General features: G+C 41.8%; 1 protein-coding gene across 2 annotated transcripts; it reads left to right on the forward strand.

The window, feature by feature from the left end:
• Positions 1-1,482: 1,482 nt before the first annotated feature.
• On the forward strand, positions 1,483-11,402 carry LOC116617581. Of its 2 annotated transcripts, XM_032380396.2 has the most exons (10): positions 1,483-1,865; positions 3,225-3,439; positions 3,887-3,995; positions 4,436-4,557; positions 4,987-5,243; positions 5,418-5,446; positions 5,545-5,570; positions 6,688-6,721; positions 7,041-7,174; positions 9,310-11,402. In XM_032380396.2, exons 1-10 carry the CDS (start codon positions 1,562-1,564, stop codon positions 11,392-11,394), a joined length of 3,315 nt encoding a protein of 1,104 aa, XP_032236287.2. In that variant the 5' UTR covers positions 1,483-1,561; the 3' UTR covers positions 11,395-11,402. The 2 variants fall into 2 exon arrangements, with proteins under 2 accessions (XP_032236287.2, XP_032236289.2); XM_032380398.2 differs by lacking the exons at positions 1,483-1,865; positions 3,225-3,439 and adding an exon at positions 3,516-3,606.
• Positions 11,403-11,794: the final 392 nt, after the last annotated feature.

Consider the following 11,794-nt stretch of genomic DNA (forward strand, 5'->3'; position numbering starts at 1 on the left):
TGAGAATAGTGTTTGTATATTCAAATTCATCCTGAGGCGGCGGTACAAGTGAACGCTTTGTAAGATCGTTTTGATATTATTGGAATTTAGCTGAAAAGTCCCCCCCCCCCTCCCTCCGAAAAAATGTCTTGCATTGATGTTCCCACATTGCAACACTGGTTTATTTGTAATCTCGTGTCTTATTTCTCCAACGGTGAGGGCGTGCATAGGGGGGGTGCAAAAACCGCACACAAAAAACGTCAAAACCGCGCAGTCTAGAGAAACCACAATACCGCAGAATAAAATAAGAAAAACCGCGCCAGATTTAAAGGGGCATCGCAAAAATTTGCAAAGTCTCGGAATCGCGGCGTTTTTTACGCAAGTCTCGTCTTTTTTTTTTAATTTTAGGGGTCTCGAAGCCTCGTTATTTTCTACCACTTTCTCGGATTTTAGATCGCGATCTGTATTTCTAGTTTTCCCTTCTTTTTGAGTCTGAAGTCTTGAGCCTTTCGGCTCTAAACAAAAATTTAGCTACTATGTATAGCAAGATTGTTTTGTTACTCTAATTATCATATTTTTTTTCCACTGATGTTTATATGGCACACCTCGAGCAAGCTATCCGAAAACTATCTCGGGAAAGCTCGGGCTTGGATTGCGAATTTTGACAAAATTCTCAGACACTAAACGCGGGTCTCGGCAAGTCTCTGATTTACCCATCGCTACCCCTATTTAAGGCAAAACCGCATCGCCGCAAACCCTTTCGCCACCCCCCCCCCCCCCCCCTCGACGGCAAGAAACCCATGGATGCAGCAATTGCTCGCAAATATATAAACAAGCTCCTCCCTGAATAAGCGCTTTTACGAGAACTAGAGGGACTGCAGGTTAGAAGCGGAGTATCGAAAACTGACTCTTTCATTAACCACAATATTTTATTATTGACAGTTTTTGTACTGGGAGAACTTTCCTTCCCACTGATAAAAGGGATTTTGAATGAAAGCACCTCCCCCGGCGCTTATTCGAGCAATTACGATACCGAAATATACCAACTATGATAACGCCTAAACAATCAAAGGATACGCAGAAAACAATAAGTAACAGTCATTGCAATTTGGTTGTCGTTGTAGAAACTTTCTTGATTTGACGATTACTGTGCGTGACGTGTGCATTCGCGTCTATTTCGAAAGTCGATTGACTATCCCAGATCTATCCCAGATCCAGAATCTTTGAAGTATCCCCTTGTTCCAGGGATTAACGAGGGGGCGGTATTATTACGCTACACATTTTAAAGGCAACCCTTCAAGGATTCGAGCGATGTACAAATACTAGTGTGATATTGTTCAGATGGACTTTGAAGCGCTTGAACGATGTATCATCCGGGAAGAGCCGTAGTCGAGGCAAGGGCGCTATAGACTAGACAAATATTAGTTTAGTGTTTAACCTGCTCCTATCGTCTTTCGTTGAACTCTTATAATCCTTCTTGGATAACACCCATGCCTTGACACATCCCGGTAAAATTAGAAGCTAAAACTCAATTGGTTTATTTCCGGGACCATTATTTCAATAGCAATGATATATTTACAAAATGAGGTTGAAGAAAACGGACGCAATTTTGGTTGTCTTTGCAGCCTTCTTTTGCATTCCGAGTGATTGTAATGCATGGATGACGACCACTAGACCTAAGGACACAAGAGATATTTTTGTATGCAACGCGCTTCAAGAGTTAAGTCACGATGCCAAAGCAGGCTGGTGTGGGTCAAGAAATGCGGATTGCTGGGGACAGAACAACTGTTCGACTTGTAGATGTACATTATCCTATCCTACAATCTTAGTTCGTGAGAATTTGGAGAATTCTACTTGCATTACAAATAAAGAGCTGCAGATGAAAGGTTAGTTTGCATTAAGATTCTTACTGAATAGATTGTCAAGAGGTCACGCGTATTCTGTAAAGCTCGGGGAAGGGGTGAGTTTTTTTTTTTTTTTTTTTTTTTTGTCGCGCACAAGATTTAGCGAACGGCAGAAACAATACATTAAATCAAAGTGATATAATAAGACAGAGGTTTTGACTCTTCTTGTAAAATACGAATTAATTCAGCCATCACAATTCCTTGTTGTTGGTTTAAGATGTTATTATACAAGAAAATAAATCAGCGGGGTTTGTCTGATCTGATCTGATGACGTCGATGATAACTAAAAAAATTCGTATTGCCTGTACCACAGGTATCCCTACCCTTAGGCCACAGGTTACCCTGACACCCAGGCCATAGATAATCGTGAGACTAGGCCATAGGCCTATCTGACCCCACAGACCACAGGTATCTCTGACCCCCAGATAAAAGGTAATCGTGACCCCCAGACCATAGGTAGCTCTGACAACCAGGCCACAGATAATCATGGACCTCGGGCTATGGGCCTCCCTTGTCCCCCAATACCACAGGTATCCCTGGCCCCCAGATGACAGGTTATAATGACCCCTGAACCACAGGTTTCACAGCAACGTGTCCAGAGGGGGGAGAAGAGGTCCAGAGGGCTGGAGAAGGGGGTCCGCACCTGTGACGAGATGATTTCGACGTTTAATTTCGACGTTTAATCTTATGTGTACATTTTGGTAGAAAAAGTTTCTAGATGGATCTCGTGACCCATTACCAGAGTAACCATAAAGTTGCTGCTTTGAACTTAATTAATCAGTGGTCAGTGAATCACTACTCCATACCCCACCCTGAGTGTTTCTCTAATACACGCCCCTGTATCCCTGACAGGCAGGGCCAGAGATTATCGTGAACCCTGGAACACTGGAAAATAGGCCTGTTCACACACTAGCTAGAAGTGTGTTTCACGAAAGCCTTCTGGTCTCGGCTGCTATGAACGCTATAATGTTCTTGTACTAATGTAGCTATAAACAATTCTGTCGTGTTTACCGTAGGTTGATCTTGATAATAATATGATAATAATGATCACGATTTTGATTATGATTACAAATTATGATTACCATTCGCTGATAATGATAAAGAATGTAATGGATGGTGAGGGTGTTGATGAAGATATTATCATTATCACCATCATCATTACTACTATTACTATTACTGCTATTATTGTCATTATCATTATTACCATCATCTTCTCCATCGTCTTCGTCGTTGTTTTTGTTGTTGTTATTATTATTTTTGCTATTATTTGATAAAAAAATAGCGTTTTTAAGATAATAATAATGCTATTATTGTTATTTGAGAATTAGCTTTTCTTTCTAGCTGGATGCATGATCACAGTAAATGGTTACTCAGTCATCGACCTTACAGCCGCAGGAGAACTAAATATGACCCTCCCTCCCTCCCTTAATAATGCAAGCACTTCTCTGCCAACTATCGGAATGGTTGCGTACCTGGACCGCGGATCATGGATTCCAGTAGAAAGCTCTGTATTTTCTATAGAAATACTCTCCATTAAGTCCCTACTCCGCTTGAAGGTGGGTTCCGATACTTTGACCTTTATTTCAAACGTCACTTTCACAGTTTTCTTTTTAAACACAAGGCGTGTTACAATCTTTCGGTTTCGGTAGGTTTTAATTCTCCTCGCGAAACATACTTAAGTATCAAAATTGCTTTGAAGGATTGTTTAAGCTCTTCTGGATAGGTAAGACCTTCATGTTTATAGAGGTTTGGTGCGTCCTTTTCCAGATGAAGATAAAAGCGTTTTTTATCTTGGATTCACCCTTGAGTCCTAGCAATCGCAATCCAATTCTGAAAGATTGCTTTTTTTCCACCAGGTTATGAATTCACTTCCAAATATAACTCTTTCGCAAATGACCACTCATAGACAAAAAGTTAAACAGCTAAAGGATGAAAAGAATACATACATAGCCAGCTCGTTTACTTGTCTCGTTATCTGTTTACCTTCGTTTCTTCCTTCTCAGTGGGATTCCTCTTCCAAGCTTCACGGTCTTATTGTAAGGATTGGAATCACGTGCGGGCAACACAGCTCGTGCGTCGTGTTCAAAGCCAAAGGATCATACACTTTTTCATGTAAGTTGTTGTCTTGCAGTTATCTGGCATGTTATCTAGCTGAGAAGACATTTCTATGTGATTCTTTATGAACACTTTTTTATAAGAACGTCTAATTCTCCGTTGAGACTGGGGTGTTCTTATGTCTGGAGGAATTTCTTAATATTTTCTTAATGTTTCTGTATTGCCCCCCCCCCCCCCCCAATATTTCCAGGCCTGCTGCGGCTCTGTATTAGGAAAAAATTTATACAAATGTCTTATGTAAATGCGATATGTATATAAATAATAACAGTTAAGTCAACCTTAAAAATGGTAACAATGCATTATGAAACGGTTGTTTAAAATCCACCGTGGGTCACATCAATGTCCTGCCAAGCTGTCATGTAACACGCCCTCTATTCTATGCTTACTATATGATCTTCTATTTTAAGCATCAATGAGTAACACTTGTTTGCTTTTAGTTTCCAGGCAAACTACAAGCATGGTGGTTCAGCCATCTTCGCATCTTGTTCCCGTAACCTTATCGTCTGGTATCTTATCTCTTACTCCAACAAAACCGCTCTCAGCTTCCTCTTTCTATATGGTAGGTAATCTGTAATTACATTACCCAATCGTGATGATGAAATCTTGTCCGTAAAACCCAGAAAATAAGTTACCTGTGTTATGTGCACATACCCTTAAAGTCGACAAAGACAAAACAAACACTAAACAAAGCAAGGGGAAATGCTTTATATATTTTTACAATCTGTTTATGTGTATCATCAAACGATGCAAAGTTTATATATTAATATAACCACTAAAGCGACCACAGTAGCTGATTTCGAAGGAGTCGGCGACATTGCGAAACCTAAGCTTAGAGGGTTTAGCCTCTTTTAGGTCGCACACACCCCCACCCCCATCCCCCACTAAAAAAAACGCATGCGGGAGGTGAAGAGAATACAGTGATCAAGTATCCCTACCCACCCACCCCACCCCCCCCCCCGACCCCACATACTATTTCCCGCCACTTCAGCCACAGCATACTCTACCGCCTTCAACATCTATCCTGCTGGCACCCGTGACGCCCTCGGCTACCACATCGGCACCTCCGCCATCCAGTAGCGTGGTGATTCCGTCAACAGAGGGGCCTGTACAGGGCGCTAGCAGCTGCACTTGGTCTCTCTGCCACCCTCTCTACATTGGCCTTGCTGCAGGAGGAGCCGTGTTTCTCGTCATGCTTATCGCTGGCTTAGCTGTGTTTAAAAGGATGCGAAAGAGAAGGATGAAAAGGTACATGTGCGAATCGTAACAATCTATCTGGACTTGGATTAGCACTATAAAGATGCAGTGGCTTCGAATAGTCTGTAATATCTATCCAATCATCACGAATGGGACTTTGCCATCGACGTTTACACTGTCGCCTTGAAATCATCCACAATTTGAGTATACTGATATTTTTTGCAGGCAAACTCATAAACAAGATCTCCTATCGGGTAAGAAATGCATCTCAGATAACCGTTCACTAAAACTATCCCCTACATTATGAGGTATTTTCATTTAAGTACTATAATAACTACCATTTTCTCTCTAGATGAAAATACCAAAGTGGGGACTCCGGTAAGTGTGAGGGTGTGACCATGTTTAAATTATTGTTTTTCAAAAGCACCAGAATGACATAGTAAGGGCCCTTCGGGCCGTAGCTAGCCATCACGGGGCACGGGGACAAGGGGGCAGCTGTACACCATCCCCCCCCCTCCACCCCAACCAAGATTTTTCGGTATTAAAGGACAGAATGAAGAAGATGGCGCCCGTCACCTTATCCGTAATCCCAGCAAATACAAGGAATGACTGAGCCCCTCCCCCCATCCCCCTTTCCCAGCTAAATGTTCTAGCTACGGCTCTAGCTCTCACAAAGAGCAGGAGGGTTCTGCGATTTTCTTTCTTTGGCCGTAAATTTTGAGTGACCGCATTACTGAGCATGTAATTGACTGGAACCTTGTAATTGACTGAAACCTTGTAATTGACTGGAAACTTGTAATTGACTGGAACCTTGTAATTGACTGAATCCTTGTAATTGACTGGAACCTTATAATTGACTGAAACCTTGTAATTGACTGAATCCTTGTAATTGACTGGAACCTTGTAATTGACTGAATCCTTGTAATTGACTGAATCTTTGTAATTGACTGGAACCTTGTAATTGAGTGGAACCTTGTAATTGACTGAAACCTTGTAATTGACTATAAACTTGTAATTGACTGAAACCTTGTAATTGACTGGAAACTTGTAATTGACTGGAACCTTGTAATTGACTGGAACCTTGTAATTGACTGGAACCTTGTAATTGACTGAAACCTTGTAATTGACTGGAAACTTGTAATTTACTGGAACCTTGTAATTGACTGAAACCTTGTAATTGACTGGAACCTTGTAATTGACTGAAACCTTGTAATTGACTGGAACCTTGTAATTGACTGGAACCTTGTAATTGACTGGAAACTTGTAATTGACTGGAAACTTGTAATTGACTGAAACCTTGTAATTGACTGAAACCTTGTAATTGACTGAAACCTTGTAATTGACTGGAACCTTGTAATTGACTGAAACCTTGTAATTGACTGGAACCTTGTAATTGACTGGAACCTTGTAATTGACTGGAACCTTGTAATTGACTGGAAACTTGTAATTGACTGGAAACTTGGTCTTACAGTTTGCATTAATAATCTCTACCCAGGTAAAGGGGCACGACGAATCAGAAAATCTGATAGGTAAGGCTCTATGTAATATAATCTCCTATGCAGGGGAAGGGCAATGGGAGAACGTTACCCACTCCCCCAAACATTATAAGAACATGGCCAGTAGGGACGTGTTTGTGCCTTCTCAATATTTTCTTTATGTTTCTGAATCGTACACCCCCTTTATATTTGTAGTACTGTTAAAGCCCTGATTATATAAAAGGAATCCTAAAGAAATACCTTACATGCTCTTATTAAGAAGTGGAACCGTATTATTGCGTGCCTTCCTTGCCCTAGATACGGCTTTACTTGTCCCCTAGATTCTGGTTTTACTTCTCTTATTCATTTGTAGTCATGAACTCATACACCACATCGAGTCCACGAAAACACACACTTAGTGAGACAGATAAAGAGACGCCCGACATCGTCTACCAGAACATGTCATCGACGTCATCGTACCAGCCTCTAAGGCATTCCAATGGCCAGGTAATAAGTAGGAATATACCTAAAAAGTTTAGTAATTAAAAAGTTAATTAAAAACCTTTCACTTATATCAATCTAGCCAAACCAGAGCACAGATAAACTTTCAAATTCTGAAAAGGGAATTGAATTAAATAAAATTTGAATTTTCTACAGATCTTTGAAAATTTTCCTGGCCGCGCGAAAGAAAATTGAATCTAGTGAATAATTCCAAGTTTTGGCGGGAAAATCTGAAACAACGTATTTTCCTTGAATCCGTTCAAATTCAGAGACAGCAATACCACAAAATATTGGCGAAGTGTTTTCTATTGCAATGCTACCCGCAATGAAGCGAAGAATAATTCAAAGTCGTGAATTCTATGTTGTAAGTTTCAAAAACAGCGCGCGCTCGTGAGAATGTCGCCATTCTTGATTGCGAATGCAGCGCGCTCGCACAATGCAAAAATAATTCAAAGACTAAAATATATCTGCTAAATATTTCAGATTTGAAAAATTAAAAGTAAATTTTGTAACCACACAACGTTCTTTAGCAATAACTAAGTCAGACGTACGTTTTTTTCTCTTGCGACCTGTCTTACAAAAAAATTGTTGCAGGTCGCACGCGCATTTTTTTGCGTGTGACAGCCCCTTTGCAACTTGTTTTGCATTTCTTAAAGTCGCACAAAAAGTAGAACGCTCTTCTACTTTCTGCAACAAATTGTTTCAAGTCGCAGGAAAAACTTCACGTGTGACAGGGCGCGTGCGACCTGCAACAATTTTTTTGCGAGAAAAGTCGCAAGAGAGAAAAACGTACGTGTGGCATGTCCTTAAGAGGCATGAAGACGGGAACCGGTTTAGCGCGCGCATATGTTTGTCATGTAATTTGGTTGACATCTCGATCTACGTCACAAGTGACTGGACCCGGGCCTTTCAGTTCACGGCCTTTTTTCCGAAGGTTGACCAAAATACCTCAATATTACAGATTTGAGTTATTCGCGCGAACGCATGTTTTATAGGGTCCATACGAACCACATACCATTTGGAAGATGAAAATATAAAGAATTGACAAAGTCTATCGACTCTGAAAGGTTATATGGACTTTAAATCAAAAAGAGAGGGTATAGTAATTCGTTAAGACCTACAATCCATAATAGTGAGAAAACCTCAGAGCTAAGTCCTTTCATCCCTGTGTTAGCGTCAATCGCTTTCTAGGAATCCGGCCCAGAGTTTTAATCCTCTTCCATACAACTCACCAGGTGCGGATCCAGACCTATTTACGCCCGTTTACGTATACAGGTTAGCGCATACAGGTGAGCGCTAACCCAGGATAAATAAGGATATCATGGCATGTTATTGGATTAAAAGGGCATTGATGCCTGGGTTAGCGTTAATCTGCTTTTTAGGAACCCAGTCCAGGTAAGAATTTTCCCCTGGATCCGCGCCTGGTCGCTTAAATCCCTAGTGTTGCATATGGACAGACTCACATAAGCACTCTAAAGAAACAGCGGTATTTTCCCCCCGGAAGAATGGGAGGGTGGGGGTAGCCTTGAAAATCGCAAAAGTCCACTACATGTAGAGGGCTCCGGGAGGATACACCTCTTTGATTGCATTTTAATGCACGACGGACACAATAAAACCAGAATGCGAAAGCACAGGCTCGCGACCATATAAGTGAACTGATATGCCTAGTGCACACTAGCAACATAACGACATGGGCGCGCGCACTATGTTTAGCCCGACATAACGACATGGACATAATGAAATAAAAGAAAAAAACATATTTTTATCTCTTATGTCGTTATGTCCATGTCGTTATGTCGAAGATAAGAGTGCGTGCGCCCATGTCGTTATGTTGTTATGTTGCTAGTGTGCACTAGGCAATAGAAAAGTCGCTTATCATTTCAACATAAAATAAATACTCTCCTGCGCAGAGCTTTTTGTGTCGCTCATTTCCTTTGATGTGGAGCGAGGGAAACGAGAGGACAAACGAAGCTCTGCGCAGCTTTTTGAAGATATAATATCATCTGCATTATCAGACTTGAAAGCTTTTCAGTGACCTGATGCATCTTTCGAATTTGTCAAACGTTATCTTAAACTTTGTGGTTGCCTTGTACTGTTGTCATGAATTTAACCGATAACACTTCAAGCCCTAATACTTGCAGGACAGCCCAGAAGCTTTGACGTTTCCTCAACCTACTTCAAGGCATATAACCAAACAAGCAGCCCCCAAGAGATACGACTCTAGCAAAGACACGACTCAATTACTAAACTCAAGAAGAAGTGACCCACCCAAGATAGATCCTAGAGAGGAAGCGATAATGGACGCACAGGCTAACACAAGTGACGTCTTTTATGAGGTCATGGAGAATAAAACACTTCCGAGGGAAACTAACATGGTCAATAATTCTGAGGATCAGTGTGATTCTCGTGGTCGAGCTAACATCGGATATAGGGAGACAGATGAGCCAGCCGATTTGGTTTATGAGGTGATGGAGGACAAAGACAAAGAGGAGAACATAGAAGAAGATGTCTTCTATGACAACATGGACGGTCGAAACCCCCTCGGGTTGACTCCAGCAAAGACGGAAGGAATTAGAATGGCCACAAGTTTGATTAACAAAGAACCAGAATATGACACATTTAACAATTTCGAAGATCACCAGCTAAACTATGAGATAATGGGTGAGGCGATGCACAATACTGATGGTCCACAATTCACTGATGTACAATTAAACTACGAGATAATGGACAAAGTAAAAGATGATGCAGAAACTCATCCGAATTACGAGATCATGTCTTCAGATCTAACAGATCATTCAAACGCTGATGAAGCCACACATGAGCTATATGAAGTAATGGGCGACAAGGAAGAGCATGATCAGAATATGTACGATATTGTACCCAACGAAGATCCTGAAGAGCCTTCAGAAATGTACGAAACAATGAACCAAGAAGATCAACCAGAATACGACATTCCGGTGATCGTAGAGGACACGGATTCGAGCTACGTTCCTGATTTTGGAGATAATGCACAGTATCAAGATGAAAATGGTGCAAACGGGGGTAAAAAATCCTCAGCTGATGAAGAGTACATTTATGCTGATGTTCCGAATACGGAAGGAAAAAACATTCTGAAGCAGTTTCAGCAGAGAAAAAGCTGGCAACCAATAAATGCTGTCCCAGTACCAGCTGGTGCTAAAAGAAACAGTACAAATTCGATGCCAGCACAGTACAATATTGATGGAAGTGATGCACTGTATACGTTGGCGAAAGATACGCTGGTGCCAAAATGTCTACCGAGCCTTCAAGGGAAACTCAAGGGTTCGACTTCATTATCTGAACTTACAAGAGATCGTCTTGCCGTGAAACAATCATCTCCACGCACGAGGAGAGCAAACAAGTCTTTGCAGGCGCCTTTAAAGCCGCCAAGTTCCAGCCCAAGGCCTAGTAACACTCTACCTGGATCAGCCTCAGGTGTTGATTACTACGGTAAAAGTCTTCCTCCACTCCCCCAAGAGGAAGGCATCCCTTTGAAGCCGGTGTGGCGAGGCGGTGACTCAGTGCCAGCCGAGAATCATAGTCTCGGCGACAAAAGTAATATTCAGTTTGACGATTACTCAAATAAAAGTCTCCCTCCACTTCCCAAAGAAAGCTGCCCTGGTCTTTCCTCGGAAAAGGGTACGTACCCATGTCGGGGTAACATGGCGTCGTTTTCCCCCGTTAACAGACCAAAAGGTGGTGGCATCTTCCCAGAAGTTATGTCTGAGAACCCTTCGCCAAGGGATAAACGTACTCAACTTGATAATCCGGAAGGTGACGACAAGAAGTTACAGTCAAAATCCCCTGCTCTCACTAGAAAAACAAATCCTCTACAACAATCAGCTCTTGGCGTTGACGGGCAAAGAAGCGACGGAGAAATTAAATCAAAGTCTTGCTCAAATATCAAACCGGAGATCTCTAAACCCCGAGATGGCATCAAGCGTCCTGTATCAGGTGACCCTAGAAGATCAAACACCGAAAAAACGAAAGCTATTCCAATTTTATCTGAAAACAAGCCGTGTAGTGATGATGTCCGTGGGGTTGACGATGTGGTTTCGCGTTATCCATCGAGTGCCTCAGCAGAGACGGGTTGTGCTGTATATATGAATCTCCAAGAAATTAAAATGCAAAGAATCCAAACTAGTGCAGGCGCGGCCTCTGTAGCGGATGAGGAACTATATGAGAATGTTCCAAGAATAAAAAATTGAAGACACAATTTCGTGAGACAATTCATTCCAGGATTCCACTCTCTAGGCAAGTTCCTTACACGTTTTAGTACTAAACAGATTAATGTAAATGTGGGACTCATTTTAAAATTGTGTAGTTCCAGAAAATATCCATAACCTCCCCTCCCCCCCATTCAGGGGATTGGAAATTCCGGGGGGGGGGGGGGTTCAAACCACCAGGAATTTACAGAGGGGTGGGGGTGGGGTAAAATGCCCTTTTTCCTTAACAGTTACTGTATTCATTTTTTTCAGGGGGTTGGAAATTCCAGAGGGGTGGGGGTCACACCTCCGACCCCCTCAATGGGGGGGGGGTATGGATATTTTCTGGAACTACACCTTATAGTTGTTGGTGTAAAAATGAAGAGATATAGATTGATTTATA

Source organism: Nematostella vectensis, chromosome 1 (assembly GCF_932526225.1).
Source record: "Nematostella vectensis chromosome 1, jaNemVect1.1, whole genome shotgun sequence".
Classification (NCBI taxonomy): domain Eukaryota; kingdom Metazoa; phylum Cnidaria; class Anthozoa; order Actiniaria; family Edwardsiidae; genus Nematostella; species Nematostella vectensis.